The sequence below is a fragment of the Brachyistius frenatus genome, unplaced genomic scaffold (assembly GCF_029030835.1).
Source record: "Brachyistius frenatus isolate BFR_SWC_R1_liver_20210118 unplaced genomic scaffold, ASM2903083v1 Contig_190, whole genome shotgun sequence".
Lineage (NCBI taxonomy): Eukaryota > Metazoa > Chordata > Actinopteri > Embiotocidae > Brachyistius > Brachyistius frenatus.
This window is the reverse complement of record NW_027210789.1, coordinates 452,622-470,372: the sequence shown is the minus strand read 5'-3', so window position 1 is coordinate 470,372 and position 17,751 is coordinate 452,622. Positions and strand designations below refer to the sequence as shown.

The 17,751-nt window shown below is 40.0% G+C and overlaps 1 protein-coding gene across 2 annotated transcripts in view; it reads right to left on the bottom strand.

The window, feature by feature from the left end:
* Positions 1-4,689: 4,689 nt before the first annotated feature.
* Positions 4,690-17,751, bottom strand: part of tnn (tenascin N) — a 169,000-nt gene continuing 155,938 nt past the window's right edge. For both annotated transcript variants that reach the window (XM_069718332.1, XM_069718331.1), the window contains 10 exons: positions 15,217-15,480; positions 14,537-14,800; positions 12,529-12,792; positions 9,906-10,036; positions 9,148-9,286; positions 8,832-8,983; positions 8,197-8,293; positions 7,915-8,079; positions 7,172-7,335; positions 4,690-5,116 (listed from right to left, as the gene is read on the bottom strand). In XM_069718332.1, the coding sequence (XP_069574433.1) occupies positions 4,967-5,116; positions 7,172-7,335; positions 7,915-8,079; positions 8,197-8,293; positions 8,832-8,983; positions 9,148-9,286; positions 9,906-10,036; positions 12,529-12,792; positions 14,537-14,800; positions 15,217-15,480 (1,790 nt within the window). In that variant the 3' untranslated portion in view covers positions 4,690-4,966. The remainder of the gene's footprint in view (positions 5,117-7,171; positions 7,336-7,914; positions 8,080-8,196; positions 8,294-8,831; positions 8,984-9,147; positions 9,287-9,905; positions 10,037-12,528; positions 12,793-14,536; positions 14,801-15,216; positions 15,481-17,751) is intronic.

Genomic DNA, 17,751 nt, shown 5'->3' with positions numbered 1-17,751 from the left:
TTGAAATGAATTACAGAAAAAAAGTCAATAAAAGGGGCGGAGTAAGGTTTCTCAAGGTATAAACTGTGTAATTAAACAAAACTGAAAAGCTGCTGAGGCATATGCAATTACTCAGCACTTCCGCCTCCAGTGATCTTGGTGAACATGTAATTTCCATCATCACTTTGATGGCCGTAGCCGAGAAACCTTTGATGCAAGTAATCAAGTTTGGCTGGAGGAGCAGTTCATCTTTGACAATGGATGTGTACTTTGCACAAATTTGTTCCATCTTGCACCTCCTGATTATTAGCTTGCGTGAGATGATTGTGAGCATTAGCATAACTTGAATATCAGCATGTAGACATTTGTCATTCTTTAAGGCCTGAGGTTTCTTTGAGAATCGTCCTTTAAAACTTTTACAAAAAAAAAAAAATTCTAGCACCTTGCATTTGATCAGGAGGTGTATCCAACTCGTTGACAACTCTTTTTTTTTTTTTTTGACGCTTAAGCCAATGTGTGATGAACGATAACCAACAACCAATGTGATGACAAGAAGTCTAACACCTCAGGTCACCATTTGAAAGTACTCATTTCCTTGTAGCTTAGCTAACACTCTACCGCTTCACAGTTGTGATGCCGCATAAAAATACCACTCATGTCATTTAGCGTTTTGAAATGATCTGGTATAGTAAACTGAGAAGGCCTCCGAGCTGTGACTCCTGACTTTTGTTGTAAGAGATGTGATATACTGTAGTAACAGGTGCATCTCACGTTGTTATTAAAATTAAAGAACGACTACAGAATGTGACTAATTGAAAAATGTCAATAGGAATCAATCAAGAAAAACAGCCCATGAGAGGTTCAGGGACCCCTGGATAAGAAACCGTTTTTCATCCAAAATGTACCATAAAATGTATACATTTTCACCATGATGTCGGATCAGTCGGTTGTACTTAGTGTTCCTGTGTCCGTGTTCCCAATCAAGTCAAATGTCAAACTGTCTGATTTTCACTGACTAAAAAGCTGAATTTCCATGACCTGTAATAAACAGAAAAATGTTTCACCTTTTTGCTGATCAGACAAAATCCAGCTGTTATTTTATTCCAAAGTAATTTGGAGTTTATTTAACAGTTCAAAGGCTTGTTTAGTACAAAACCTTAAGTTTTTTTTTTGTTGTTTTTGTTTGAGCGGCTAATTCAATAAACTGAGCAAAATATTTTGTTATTAAATGGGAACAAAATTTAAAAAATTTCCTCGGGCTGCCCCGCCTGAAAATTCTCTTCCACTGGGAGCAGAGCAGTGAGGGGGGTAGCATGCTTTTTACTGTGGGTGTGGCTGTGTAGGTCTCCTTCTCCCATACCCCAATAGATTAATAGAAGTTATACAAACTTTACATTTGGCTTTTCTGTCATCTACTCAACCAATCATTGAAGTCATTGTTTTGTAGCCAAAGCTGTTGAAACGTATATTTTCCTCCATGTTTGCGTTCGTTATCAGTGACAGGAAAAAGCACATCTTGACTGAAGTGATTGATAACGAGCAGGAAGGGGATAAAACCACTCAAGAAACAAGTTAAATAAGACTATACACAAAAATACTTGATGAAAAATATTACATTTTGATAAATGGCAACTAAACTTTAAACATGCTTCTCCAAAACTCTATGATATTCCATGACTTGGCTCAAAAAAAGACCAAATCCCTTGACTTTCCGTGTCAAGAATAGCCTTTATATAGGTTAGGTTAGGTAGTTAATTTATTAATCCCCGAGGGGAATTTTTTTTTTCCGCTACAGCAGCATAAAATATCATCATTCATATTCATTCAATGATATTCCAGAAATTCCATGAACAGTGGGGAACCCACTGTGTGTTGTGTTTCAGTGAATATCTCAACAAATAGAACTTGATTTCAGATGCTTTCACTTCTTTTTCGGTCAGTTCTCCTCTCTTTCCACAAACTACTCACGCTCCACCCCTTCAAACAAACACTCCGTTGTTACATTACCAAGTTCTCTCATGGAAAAAATACATCACACTGAACCTCAAGGCGTAAGTGTCAATCCGAGTGACACAGGCAGACAAATGTGTATGTCAGCGAGCTTATACTGTACACTATATATACAGGAGAGAAACAGAGAGCGAGGGAGAGAAGGGGCAGAAGGCTCCGTCTGTTTATTCTGGCACTGAGCGAACCATTTGCTTCGCAAAGCAATGGCAGGAACCAATCTCCTTAAAGTAATTTGCAATCACTGTGGCTGAAAAGGCCTCTTGCATCAATGAGCTTTTGTGAGACATTTAATTTCAAAGTTGAAATGAAACGCTATGCGAGAAATATTTGCTTCCAAATTTGGAGGCGGCCCCATACTCAATCTCTTATTTGGTTTTGATGACTAAACACTCAGAAATATTATCTTTCCACCAATGACATTCCTGAAGAGTTCCAGTGTTGTTCAAAGAGATTAGATCTGATATCTCTATCTTTTCATATTTAAATGGTGTGATGTATTCCTTTTTATATCCTTCCCATACACTTTTAGCCTGTGTAAAAATGGCTCAGACCCAGACAGCCAGTGGGCCATTACTGTCTACAGATTGAGATAGAGAATTGGGAAACTGTTAACAGACCAGACAGCAAACAGTCATCAGTTCCTGAAAGTACAGTTGCTCAACTCAGTGTGATGAAAGTGGAGCATTGTAGAAACACTGCAGATAAAACTGAGTATCAGTGCTCATGTTTCCACCAGTTGCAGCAATGCTTGGTTTAAATAATTCAGTAAATTAAAGCAGGAGCAGTTTAACTGAGAGGTGTCATTAAAGGTTTCACAAGAGATTAACAATATGCTCCAACTGAGTAAACTCCACCTGCTGATAAAGACTGTGATGCAGCTGCAAACAGAAGAGGCCAAATTAATAAATTCTGTACAACTTAGCACTGTGTGAACCTGAAATATCACTGGACTACAGCTATTGATATTCTTGAGGTGGATGTCTTACATCAATGCTCGTAAAGGACCTTCTGTTGTCAGCCCACCCAACTATTGGAAGGGTTATCATCTGATGACAACAGTATCATCAGTTGTACAGACACTCATGGTCTCCACAGGATAAATTTGAATAACTTTCGTGATCCCCTGACTTTTTCATCGAGCACCACTCCGAGTTTGACATTTTTGGTTCAGGGAACAACTTCTGGATGGATTGTAATGAGATTTCCTAAAGATATTCTCCCAACAAAACTTTAATAAGGTTGGGGATCTCTGTGTAAAATTACATTTTAAAGTTCAGCTGAAGGTAACATGGGGCTCAGAGAGTCTGCAGTTAGATTGATATTCTATTAAGGACAGTATGAACAGGAAATATAATTAAAGCAACTAATAACTATGTGAGTGTAGGTATGTGTACAGATCTGAAAAATATGAATCACTGTGATAAAGCAGCATTAGACTTGAGCTCAAAGCTTTACTGTGCGTACATACAGCCTCAGAGAGCTACTGGTATGGCTGTAGACTCTTTGAGTGGTTGTGTTTCCACAACAGCAGTCGTGAAATAATAGAACATCTTATCTGTCATTTCCACAGTAAGACATTCAATCTTCAACCAACCTCATTAAAATCTGCAGAGAAAAAAAATGGAACTACTTTGCAGGTAATTATTTTGTTCAACCTGGATCCCTGAAGGCCTTGGTTACACCGAGGTGAGGAAAATGACAAAGTCTTCATGTAACAAAACTTTTTTATTCTGTGAATGGCAGCATGGCTATGAATGAGCAGTTATAATGTCAGTTTGACAATACAAATTAGTTAAGAAGTTATTCATATAGAGGTTTTTAATTCCTTAGTGAGACTCCTCATTTCTGACCTTGAACATCCTGACTGAGGATCGGCTGGATTAAAACCGTACAAGCCAGGAAAGCTTAAAAAGAAAGTTTTGGGGAATGCAAAATGTATGAGGGGTAGGGACGACAAATCAGTTCTGGCAGATTAGCTGAAAGGTTGATTGATGTGCTCCGTCCTTGTCACATAAACCACGTTTGTAATAAAAGTGTAAAAAATGTAATTAAGTAAAGTCAAAGTCAAAGCAGTATTAATAACTCGTGTCAGCCCTCCAGATTGAAAACAACAGTTTGGTCATTAAATTCCTGAGGATGGGGCAAACAAACTTCATTCTTATTGACATTTGACACGGGCACATCACAATGATTGATACGAGCTGTCCCTATCATATGAATGTAAAGCAGGAGCAGTGGGGCTATTCCAGACAGCCATCCGTTGTTATTCTCTGGCTCGTCCTACACAAACTGATGAGATGTGACAGCGTTAGAGGCACAGTGGCAGCATAATGTGACGCAGCCAGCCAGCTTCATAATCAATAAACTCAGGGGTCTAACTCTAATAGTCTACATCTGATCCATTAACAAAAAACACAGGCCACTTTTTGTTTTACATTTATGCTATTTAGACAATACTACAATACACTCAATTTCTTCCTAGGACTTGAAATAAACAGATGTAATTCATGTAACCTGTGCTACTGCCCTGAGGCTAAAAAAAAAAAAAAAAAAAGTTTAAATGAATGCAATAATTGGAGAAAAAGTTATTTCTTTCCAGTCTACTGTTTCCTGATTTATAGTCAAGGTTTCTACTAGAATCAGTAAAACAGAAGTTTCTAAAATTACAACAAAACTACAAACAATTCAAAGGCAGTTTTGTTATTTGCCACTTTCCTACAATCACACTAAACCTATGGATTTCTGATTTGAATACAAACAGATAATAAGTTACTACTGCATGTGAGCTTTTCTTTATTTTCCCATAAAGTTGACGAAACATTGAGGCACATTGATGCAAATAGACCAGTGATGAATATATTGTGATCCGAGTACCAAGACATACCTATGTGTGTACTGTATGTACAGAAACACCTAATTCTAGCGTGAACGCAGATTACTGGGACTGATGATGTCTGTTGTGGTTTTAGGTGCTCTGCTACTTCTCCTGGAGTTTTGTGGCTCTGCTTTTTTCCCGGGCCATCAACGATCGCCTCTTCCTGCTGGACAGGGCTCCCACAGGTCGGATCTTCATCTCGGTAAAGTCGAGGGATGTTAGGTGGCCCTTCCATGGCTCCCAGTTTACTCCCTGACAGCAGAACAGCACATTCAGAGGGAAACAGAGGAGAGACAAAGGGGAAAGCAAAGTGTGTTTATACAGAGAAGTTGTGAGAAAAGAGACAGACAAGGAGGAGAGAGATGGAGTCATGGAAGAGGCTAGCAGCATGACAGACAGGCTGAATGACAAAAATAGTAATAAATACCAGCCTCTGGCTTCATTTCATGTGAGAACAAACTTGTTTTGGCCGTTATTGCATTTCACCGACAAACATTGCAGGAGACATCTGCAACAGCAATATTATGGATGAAATTGTGACGAGAGCAGAGACATCCTCCGGCATTTCCTTTGGTATCAGTTTCCCTTATAATAACTGTTGTTTTTACCCTATCAGCCTGGTAAAACACACGTATGGTTTATAGCTGGTGTGAGAAATGTGTTTTCTTATCACTGCTGATGGATTCTGGCCATTTCTGCCTCACCTCAACAGTCCAAAACAAAACAAGTAGAAGTGGGCTGGAGTGAAGTTATCTTTGATTGCTGACCAGAGAGCATTTTTTGTTGCCATTCTGTGAGCACCTTTAGAAAATATCCCAAATGATAGTGATACAGTTTTTAATCATGATGGTCAGTTCTGTTTGTTGCAAATCCTGACAGAAGTAGCAGTTTGTTGTGAGTGGAGGCTGTACATACTGTTTCTTTGTACGTGTTAGCAGGGCTAAACACAGTGAAAAAATTATTAGGAAAAAGAAACTCCTCCAAACTTTGTGACTAAACCTCAGAGCTGAGGTTTCCAATAAGTGTTGAATTAAACAACACTGTGAAAATTGTATTTTCCACAGTCTTTTGGGGCTGAATGGGATTCAGAACTAGAAGAATAAAACCGTTTTGGGATCCACTAGCAGTATTTTTCAAAACCATGAATCTGCTGTGCCGTTTAGGGAACTACTGTTTATCTTGTCATAAATGCTCGATTTAAATCGTAGAACTTCAGAAAAAGTTTGCAAATAAAGTACTCTAATGGGAAGGTTGAAGTGAGGCCATGATGGTTGGGCCAAGCCCCTTTTCTACTGCCGGTATCGGCTCTACTCTGCTTGACTCCAATAACTTTGGTTCCAGGTACTTTTCTGGATTTCGTTTCCCACTGCAGATAGAACCCCGTTGAAGTGCAGTTAAAAATACACAATGCCATTTTCAACGTAAAACAATGGAGGATATCGTTTTCAACCAGAGAAATGTTTGCATCTTGAGTAGTCTAGTGAATAAAAAGTTGCCGCTGCCATAGTAGCTTGACTAGTTAACAACAGCAGGTTTATGCAGGATGTCCCAGGTCGTGCATGCAGTGGCTTCTGACCAATCAGTTGTCTGCAGTGTTTTCACGTCTAAGGTTTTAGTGTCGGCTCAGCTTGTTTAGAACCTCGATTGGAGGTGATGCCAATAACAGTACCAGATACTATCCACAACTTTTGGTTGATGGAAAAAAAACGACAACAAAAAACAAGGGAGTAGAATCAAATCGAGCTGAGCATGTACCAGAAGTTGAAAAGCGGCTTAACTGCACGTTATTATACTATAAAACTGTCACCACATAATACCGTCAGTGCCTCCTACTGGTATGAAGGCAGACTACAACACCAGAAAAACTGGGGTTTATAAAGTTAATTTCCATAGCTCACCCTTAAACTTAATCAATCAGGACGAGAGAACTAATGGTATTAACAACAGTATGTGCTACAATGTATAGTTCATTCTGCTTATGTATGCTGATCTAGACTGCATATACATAGAGAGAGTTTTTACATAAAGAGCTTTACAAGGGACCTCTAATGTATCACACACTGCCATGCAAGGTGCTTCACGCCGTACACATGTTGACTGGAGGAGCAAGGGATCTAACCGCTTACTGATCAGTGGATGAACCACTGTGCTAAGACTGTTCTTCCTTATATATTGTTCCATTTTAAAACCCACAATGACAAACTCAGACCAGGCATGACAGCGCCTCATGACAGAAAGGTACATTTTCCCCTCATGATCCAACAACCCCGAGTTCAGTGTTGTAGAACTGCCAACTTGCTCACTCACCAAACTGTGCCTGTTGTCGCCCCATTTCCCGTTGAGGTTGGCCAGGTGACAGTTTTTGTACCACCAGGCTCCGCGGTGAGTCAGGGCACAGTTACCCAAAGCGATGTCATTATCTGAATCGACAGTGGTCCAGGGTCGGCCTTGGTGGTAGGTCATAGCATCACCTGAGGATCATAATTAGGACTGTAAAACATGTGAAAATGTCATCCAGTTCAACATTCCTCTATCTGCCATATAGTTCGGATTTTGTGCTTCACTCTTTTTTTTCCTTGTGTGTTCACTGCTGGAAGGAATTTAATAGACTGCCATACAGAGCATGATGCAGTACTGCAGTATACTGCATGTTGTTTCTGCGCACAGTGGTATACAGCATGTAGACACAGCATCCCATTTGCTGTGTGTCTGTATCTGTCTGGCTTCAAAGCCCACTTAAACCCTCCCTTCTTCAGATACCATCTTCCCTATATAGCTACTGTCTGAGACTGAAAGTAAGATTGTAAAGCAAATATCCCGCCGACTGTTGGTGGGTATTTGCTTTCTCAGCAACCCTCAGCACGATGGGTGGGGTTGCCTGCTGCTTGAAACCACTTTATTCCTGTCACTGTCTATTTCATTGCTATATTTAGCATCACTTCTTCTCTATAACTCATTCTATTTGAGTGTCAGAGAGAAAATCTTCAAATACTGTTTTCACAGCATCAGTCTTTTATATGACATGTAGTTGTAGGAGCCAATGACCCCACCTGCTGTCCCACTGTATTTTCCGACCGTGAGTTTGAACTTCTGCTTGACTGGTGCAATCTTAAAGCTGTCATACACAGCGTAGGCCCTCTCTGAGCCCACGCCCAGGTCAAACCTCAGCTCATACTGAGTAGGAGTGTTGGTCAGCTCATATATCTTGTCCAGACCTGAGGGGAACAGACCAACAGATAATGTGAATGAGAGAAGAGATACTCTATTACTGTTCATATGTGCATGTTTAAATATCTGCAGAACTATCCAGCACAAAACACTGGAGTGCTCACCAATCCAGAACTCCTCGGTCATGTCGCCAAAACCAGCGATGTACTGCCTCCAGCGTTTCATAAAGTCCAGCTTTCCAGTGGTTCGACGCTGAAGCACCTGAAAGCAGCGAGCAGAAGATTTTCACTGACAGATGTTAAACAAACATTTCAAACTGTTTGCTTTGGGTTGTTTGTTACCATATCCACCACAAACATACCAGTAGTTATAATGTCAACTACGAACATTAGGTATTTAGCATTGCTCTTCCGTAAAGCTGGGAGGCTCAAAAGAAACAGATTTTCAACCAACAGAGAAGATATCTTCTTCTTCTTCTAGTCCCGTGGCTTTCTCAAGCTTCAAAAAGACTGGATTAATTCCCCACAATGCAACCCAACAGCTTGTGGACACCCTCAGGTTTATTTTTCAGACTTTGTATGGCTCACTCCAGAAGACATTAAATAACAGCTTTCACAGGTTGAGCAGTTCTCTGTGGTGAGTGGCAAGTAAACTGAGATTCATGTGTAAGATAAGTAAAATACCACCTTAACATTTACTGGTATAAATTATTCCCATGTAATAAATATCACTTTAAAATAGTAGCAGTCTTATCAGTTTTTCAGTATATTAGTCTGAGCAGTGTATCAATAATTCTTACCAGCCAGCCGCCTCCATCAGTGTCCATGTCGCAGTAAACCTCTATTGGTTTGGAGTGGTCATTGTTAATATAGCTGGTGTAGATGCCACTCTTCTTATTGCCGTTCTTCATGATCTGAACACAGTCCATTGGGAAGGGGTAGAGGACACCAACTGGGGAAGAAGAGGTGATGTGAACATGATTAATGTTGATTTCATACTCCTGAGCTAAAAATACTTTTTATAGCACAGAATCACATTACAGCACCTGATACATATCAGGTCAACTAAAATGAGATATGGTAACATTGTTGTTCAGTTAGGTGGTATGTACAGACCTGTTTTGAAGATGGTCTCTACCACCTTGCTCCTCTTGTTGCCTCTGTAGGCAATAATGGTCACAATGTAGCTCTTCCCCATCTCCAGACTGGACGCAGCAAAGCTGCTCTCGCTGGCTCCGAGTTGTTTTTCAACTGTCTGATCACAACACAAACACAACACAGGTGAAATCAATTACAGTGAACACTATAAATGTATAGTATTTTGACCTGTCATGTATATAAGGTACCTGACATTATAAAAAAAAATAGCCTCTGATCAAGTTCACTGTAATGAAACTGTATCAAAACTCAACAAAACAAAGGTATAAAATTGGCTCCTCTGTTCTTTTAAAACCAGATTTGTTCTGTTTGTGGCCACAAGAGGACAGTGTTCCACACAGCTTAAATTTAACATGCACCTTCAGCCTCACTCTGTCACACTGTAAAAGCAGTTGTCCAAATGGCATACGGAGAAAGAGGATTCGTGCATCCTCCCACACTCTTCCACAGGAGTGTGTGTTCTTTGTAATTGAACAGTTGTGTCAAAGTAAACACAACATAACATCGGAGATATATTTGGCCAACTTTTAACTCACATAAAACACCTGAAAATGCACCACTTGTTTATACTCTCAGTATGTTAAGCGTCAAGAATTACAACAGACATGAGTTAACCTTTTTAGTATTGCAGATGATCTACACATGTCAATACCTTGTGGTATGGTGTTTAGCTGTTTGAGGGAGAAAACGTCTGTTAAACCTGATCGCCCAGTTACCTCCAAGTTTCCCTCTTCATCTCTGTAGGTGAGGATGTAACCCTCGATGTCAGCCAGAGGAGGAATCCAAGTCAAAGAAGTCGAGTCTAGCGTCACATCTGTGGCCTTCAGGTCCTTAGGGGAATCAATGTCTATGGGCACGAGTGTAAATCAGAGTGGATGACAGCAGAAGAACAAAACTGAATAGAGGTGCTTTTACACGTTTTTAAAAAGGAATTTAAGTGATATGTGTTCAATAAATACTTTTGTGGGGTTTTTTTTTTAAATTTCATTTTCAGTTTTGGTCTTGGGGTACAAACCTTATTCCCTTCATGAAGCTCAAATGATGACTGTAAATGTAATGCTTTTGACAGAGTAGCTTTTCTCTCCACCTGAAGCACTGGAGTGGAAGTGAAGCGTCTGCCTGCATTTACAATTTGCCTTTGCAGATAAACTGGCAGTTATTCTCTTCCTTATTTAAACGCTTTGGTGGTTAGACCGGAAACAGACGCTGCAATAATTTGTCTGACAAGAAGACGCCTGCTCGAGCAGTGAGAGCTTTACCCGCCTGTGGTTACAGAATTTAGAGGATGTGTGTGTCACCTTAATGTCTGATAACACAAGTGTGGTCAGGGGCCTATATGAGGTGTCAAATGATCCAGCCAACAAGTCCTAGTACCTTCACCGTGTTCCTGCTATGCCTATGGTACTCCAATATATGTAAACATGGACTTTGGTGAGCTGTAACAAACACCATATTTACATTACACCTAATTTGACAGATAATTTACATGCGCATATTGGCATTGTTGTGAGTGTAAGTCATATCTGCTGCCTAACCTAGAATTTAAGGTAGGCTATATCATGAAAGCTCATTCTGTTTTCACCATTAAATCAACCAGATAGCGTTTGACTGTTTTGTTAAAAATTAGACATGCAGGCGTTTGTTGCAGCACACCAATGACATTACACGTGCAGGCAGGTGAATGAGGTGTCAAACAATTAAGCCAACTATCTTCCTCCTGTGTACCACAGTACAAACAAACACGCACCTGTACTGGAAAACACGAATCCCCCCAAATTATTTCAGCGCACGCCACACAGCCCGTGTGTCCTGGTACAAAGTCATCCAAAACAATCTCTGATTTTTAATCAGGAACCATTCAATTATCAGTATCATTGTCAGTGGAAAACGAAATTGCCTTTTTGGTGTAACGGCAAAACATTCTGTGAAGAGTGATACATTTAGTAACACCACTGTTAACTAGTGGGAAAAAAAGGCTCCTGAAAAGTCTGCAAAACTCACGTGATGTGGTTTTGAGACAGTTTTAAGTGACATATTCACGGTGCTTGTTACTATGTCCAATAAAGTCACAAATGTAATAACATGTGCTTTTATGTATCCCAGATGATATCCTCTGACACAATAACTTGGTCTGGAGCCACTGATGGTTTCTAATGAGTTACGACGAGCAAAGTTTATAATCCAAAACTCGGCCATTTGCTGCCTAATTGAAAATGATCCAGCTTTCACTTAGAGCTCCCAGGAGATTTTACAGATCATCTGGCTCACACAAAGATACCGCTGTTGAAGCCCATTCACCATGTGCTCCTGCTTCTCACCCCACACTGAGTTAGGAGACATACCCAGTGACCTTGCCAGGCCTGTTGGAAGTATTTCTGGGCTGAACAGCAGTGCTGGAGCTTCCTGGTAGTTTACAAGTTTGGATTAACAAATGTTGACTTTGTTAGAAAATTGTGGTTTCATAAATTAAAGTTAATTGGGTGTGAACAATTATGAATTGCCTTTTGGTGTGCATAAATCATCAAATGGCATCATAGTTTTTAAAATCAATTCTATTGTGACAACTACTGACTCACTGTTTTTGACAACACTGAGCACAATAATCCATTAGAGCATACAGGCTTCTGTTAATCACCAGAAACGTTCATAAATAAGTCTTACACAAGACACAGGCAATGAAGAGAGCTCTGCTCAAACCAAAGTTCCCAGATGTATTTCCTCACCCACTTAACCCTTGACCCTCGTGAATACCAGGGTATGCAATAGTGGAGTTTAAAACAACATTAAGGCAGTACAACATACCCACAACATCTCTTAACAACTCTATAAGAGAACAATTACTGCAGTTCTTGTTCTCTTGTTTTGAAAGGCTTAATTAGGACCACATGTAGCAGACCCTGACTGACTGGATATTATTATCAATGGTCTCAGACAAAGATCTTTTCATCAACACTAATAGAGCCAGTTTGAGCTTGTGTATGGAACAACACCTGGGACTCATTACTGAAAGGCTGATGATTGTTTAAAAACAGTCTCACAGTGTTTCATCCTAACTGTATTTCAAATTAAGAGTAAATTTTAGCATTGACAGGCTGGCAATTCTCAGAGTTGGCTCATATAAACATCAGATTAAGGCCTCCTTAAATTGGATAAAACTCGCTCTGAATGGCATCCTGATGTTTTGCCCAAATGCATCAAAGTATTTGAAAGCAGAGATCCGGGTTGCCACAAAATCTAAGAGAAAAAAATGACTAACATTTAAAATGAGTGACCATTTCAAGAGGCAGAAGGACCTAAATGTTACCAAAATAAAAATCTGCCTGTTTATATTGTATTAACCTGTCTCAGCTTGTGTTGAAATCTTCCTGGTTTCTTTGCTCCCCTTGATGGCCCAGATGTAGACAGTGTAGAGAACCCCAGGCCTCAGACCAGTCATGTTGTGAGAGGTCCTGTCAGACACAACTGGGATCTCGTCACTAGCACCCTCAGTGGAGCTGTAGGTGAGCATGTAGCCATCAATTTCTGCCTGGACTGGATCCCATGACACGCTGAAGCTGGACTCTGTTTCGTCTCGGGCTAAGAGGTTAGCAGGAGCATCCAGTTCTAGAGAAAGAAGTTAGTGGAAGTAGTTTAATATACTACTCATGCAAACTACACAGACTCCTAATGCAAACTAGAAGATGTGTTGTTTCATCCCTCATTAAAAGGAGAAATGAAACAACTCAGCTTGAATTTACTACATGTATTAGTACCACAACTGTGAGTAAACAAAAATGATGATTACATTAAGATATTTCAAGATTCAAAAAATTGCTTTTTTTAGTTCAATGCAGAAACCTTGTTCCCCATTCACAACCCAAATGTGGGTGATGTAAAGTACATGAGGAGTCGGGCAGTTCAGTTAGACACTGGAAAAAAACAGTATCAGGCTCCAAAGGGGTCTCTGTACTTGTGTTTTCATCAGATTCATTGATTTCTGTTTGTACTTAGTCTGATGACAAACTGAAGATTGTCTTTCTTCGTTCGTAGGGTACGTGGGAACATCCACTTCTGTATGGAGACATTCTTGTAAGAGCTGAGAGAACCAGCACGGGAGTCCATGCTGAACACACCCCTCATGGCCAGAAATCAGTCAGAGAGATGCTGATGATGTGGATAACACAAGGAAAAAAAGATCAAATGTATATCATCTGGGATAGAAAGAGTCTGAGCTAATGCTTTAGGTTGAGAGGGACTGGCTAAATGTTGTCAGGCTCACCTCTGGTCCAGACTGAATGTGGTATTTATCATATTCAGTAAACAACCAACAAGTTTGAAAAGTGAACGTTCTCACAAATTCAGTCTGTTGCACAGTTGGAGATTGTGCAGGTGCATCTGCATGCTGCAGGGAGAAGTCATTGCTCAACATATTCCTCTGTACTTGCTGAGAATACCTGGTTTCTCTGCCAAGAATAATCTCAAGTCTCATCCCTATTATGCAACATTTTATAAATGAAAGGTGATGCGACTTGAATATATAGAGTGCTTGTGATTGTGGCAAACCAAGAAATGCTGGTGTACATGACCATTGAAATCAGCTGTTAAAAAAGTAATAAGTCCTTCCAAGCCTTCTATTGTCCTCTTCTGTCAAAAGCTTTTCATCCTATTGAGAAAAGGAGGCAGCCGTTACACGAATCCAAGTGTATTTGGAAATGACACACAAGTTGGAGCGAAATTGAACAAAGCTCTCATATGGTACAAGTGAAGAGACAGATGAGCCAAAGCTCTGAATTTCTTGAGTCAATCCTCAATCAAAGCTTCATCTGTGGTCCAACTTTGAGAAGATACCGAAATTGTTGGGGAAAAAAAAAGGCTGAGATGAAGTTCCCAGCATGCTGGCTCACTGCAGTCTGCATAAAATAGTGAGAGGTCCATTAATCTAAGAGGAACTATTAGTGCAGCAGCTGAGCAAATAGCAAATAGCAGAGGGCAGAAAGAGCCCGAGTGCTTCCTTACACTGCAGGCGTGACTGATGAAGAGGAGATCGCAGGGTTGTTTCAAGACATGCTGGACCTCTGAGCTGGCATGGGACTGCTCAGGAACAGCCAGAGTAAGCTGTTGGGGTGAAAAGATGTCTCGGCAGTTTTGCTCCTTATGACCCAAAGAAGAAGATGGCAAGTAGATGAATGAACTGTTGGATGAATACGTTGGAAAACTGCTCTATACAAACAGGCAGATTCTGATCGTTCTACCATGTGAATTGACCTGTTGTCCTGTCAAAACAGCTATAATCATTGCATACTCTGAGGCATTAAACACAAATGTACAAGACAGATAATTTGGTTTAACAAACAGTGGTGATTGACACCTGTATCAGCTTGTGTTGAGATGTTCCTGCTGGCTTTGTTTCCCTTGACAGCCCAGATGTAAACAGTGTAGAGGACCCCAGGCCTCAAACCAGTCAGGGTATAAGAAGTGTCGTCGGGCCCCACTGGGATTTCCCCACTAGAGCCATCAGGGGAGCTGTAGGTGAGCATGTAGCCATCAATTTCTGCCTGGACTGGATCCCATGAGACGCTGAAGCTGGACTCTGTTTCATCTCGGGCTAAGAGGTTAGCAGGAGCTTCCAGTTCTAGAGGAAGATGTTAGTGGAGGATATCAATACACAAACTACAATGATGCAAAATATGATGAAAAGGTGGGTGGCAAATTAAAGGAAAAAATTCAGATCTCAGCCACTAGTGTTTAATGGCAGATTTTGAACTGATATTTAGAGAGCGCTCTCCATGACCAAATGATCAAATGTGTTTTGGAAGTATTGTGTCCGTTCCTACAGTAGAGTGGAGGGGCTACAGCCACACCTCACAAAGACACTTTGCTCTTTTTTTCCCCTCTAATCTGTCACCGATCTCTATGTTGTTATATTAAACAGTGATATAAGGATATTATCATGTCAAACACAGGATAAGGGGATTCCTTTAAATTTTACATAAGTTATTCAGATAATTAAGTGATTTGGTTTTGAACAGATGGTAGTAGATCTGAGACCTGTCTCGGCTTGTGTTGAGGTTTTCTTGCTGGCTTTGCTCCCTTTGACGGCCCAGATGTAGACAGTGTAGAGGACCCCAGGCTTCAGGCCAGTTAGCACGTACGAAGTACTGTCAGACCCAACTATGATTTCCTTACTTGAGCCCTCAGAGGAGCTATAGGTTAGGATGTAGCCGTCAATTTCTGCCTGAGGGTGATCCCAGTGCACCCTGAAGCTGGACTCTGTCTCATCTTGGGCCAAGACTTCAGTAGGAGCATCCAGCTCTGCATGGGGAGTTATAGTTAGTAGACACTACTTAAAAGACATCACTACATCTGGTGCATTCATAACAGAAACTACACACCTACAGCTGCACCTACAACCAGTGTGTAAGAGGTTAGAAAGACTTCAAACTTGGATCAAACCGTGTGCTGCGGTTTAATGATCTTTTAACCTTGTCCTTTTCTCATCAAGCAGATTTGTTGTTTGTGATTCACAGTGAAAATTAAATGTAGGTATATTTTTTTTCAATTCTTAATTTTTTTTTTTTGTATTTGCCAAAAAGAACATATACAATTTTTTCTTGTTGAATTCAAGTTTGACGTCATATCACACTGAAACGTGGGAAGTAGTATATTAAATATACTATGAGCTATGTTAATCAAACAACATGCAAACTGCAGTAGCACTTTTTTTGTTACAAAGAAGCAACAAACTCTAAAACCTGGATGCTTTGTAAATTATGACCTTGACCTTTGACCACCAAAATCTAATCAGTTCATCCTCGCACCAAGTGACGATTTGTGCCAAATTTGAAAAAATAAATCCTTCAACGTGTTCCTGAGGTATCGCATTAATGAATACGGAACGGATAGACGGACAACCCGAAATCATACCACCTCCAGCCACTGCTGTCACTAGCACTAGAGGCATAAAAAAAAACAACTGAACAACTTATACTGCATCTGTTTCATTAACTCATGTCATTATTAGATTAGAAAAGATTCCCTGTCTTTTCAGATTAGCAGCAATTGGGGTAGGTTTCCATCTGAGGACATCTGCACGACCCTAAAAGGAGAAAAGGCAGTAACTGCATATCATACTCGGACAGATAGGAACGTCGGCAAACAAAGCTATGGATTAAAAAAATAAAACGAATCAAGCACAATTTTGTCTTCTTGAATAGCCTGCGTAGTTAACAAGAATAAGAGGGCAGAGAAGACACATTTTATTGATAGACAGTGCAGAACATTATGCAAATAAGGGATCTGCATATTTTAGGTACAGGGAATGGTTTTCTCTGCCTCTATCGTCACTGCAGCCTGTTTTTGTAGGGCAGTTTACAACTCTTTACTTCTGGAGAAATCATTCTAGAAAGGAAACTGGGGATAAGTATATTTTTTAGTATTGTAAGATTGTACAGATTTATTTTTGGTGGTGTCGTATTGCAAGTGACTGTGAAATCTTTCAAGACATATTTAAATAATTCACACACCTCAGTAGCATCCATCTCTCATTAAAAACATTTGTCAATGTTTCTCCTCCCATACTGCTCCCTGTCATAGTTTAACTTCTGATATTTGGTTCCTGCTGTTTGATGTATGAGGGAGGTTATTGGAGTAAACATGTCTGCAAACCAACCAAGCAAAAAATCTGAATCCGGGTTCGAAAAAATGCACAATTGTAAATAAAAAAAAATTAAAAAATAGAAAGGGACATGTGGTATTTTCAACAAAGACAGCAATTTAAAGCAGTGGCAATGGCTTAAACTACTTAGCAAACACACAGACACACACACACACGCACATAGACACAACAGGTGTGCAGAAGTGCGACAATGGAAAACATAAATTCAACAAATTCATTATGACAGTAAATGTGGATTGTGCTGTGTGAATTTACATCTGCCACATGTACAGTACATTGAATACCTGACTATGTCAAACATTTATATTGGTGGTATTCTACAGTAGCATGAATGAATGTGGGGATAATTATCTCTTCACTTCCAGCTGAATATGTAAATGCCCTTCAAGTTTTTGATCCTGCAGCTCAACAGAATTCCCAAAGCTCTCTGGGTAAATGCCAGTCAGGACTCAAAACTGTTCCTCCTCCGACTTTCTTCTGAAACATGAATGCAAGCAGACAGCAACAGCTGCTAACCTGTACACTCGTCAGATTAGGAGACATGAGAACACAAGAGATCAGAGAAACTAAATTGCTGGCTTTATTGACCATGTACAATTTTCTTCTTATGGACATTCAGCCGCAGGCTAAACTGAACTGCCTTTAAATGAGGTGTCCAGACTAATTATGTTAAATAGCCTTTTTCAGGGAGGGTTCAACTTTTCCCTCTTGTCAGTTAGAATAAAAGGGGTTAGTGTGCAAAGAGTAAAATGTCTGCACTGATGCTTTTTACTTGTTGCCATCTCAAAAATAAAGGAAAATTGTGCAGAAAACCAACACACAAAAGATAAAAAGGAAGTGATTGATGCATGGTACATAAGGGTTATTAGATATAGAAGCATCTTGCACAAAGGAGTTGGAAAAAATAG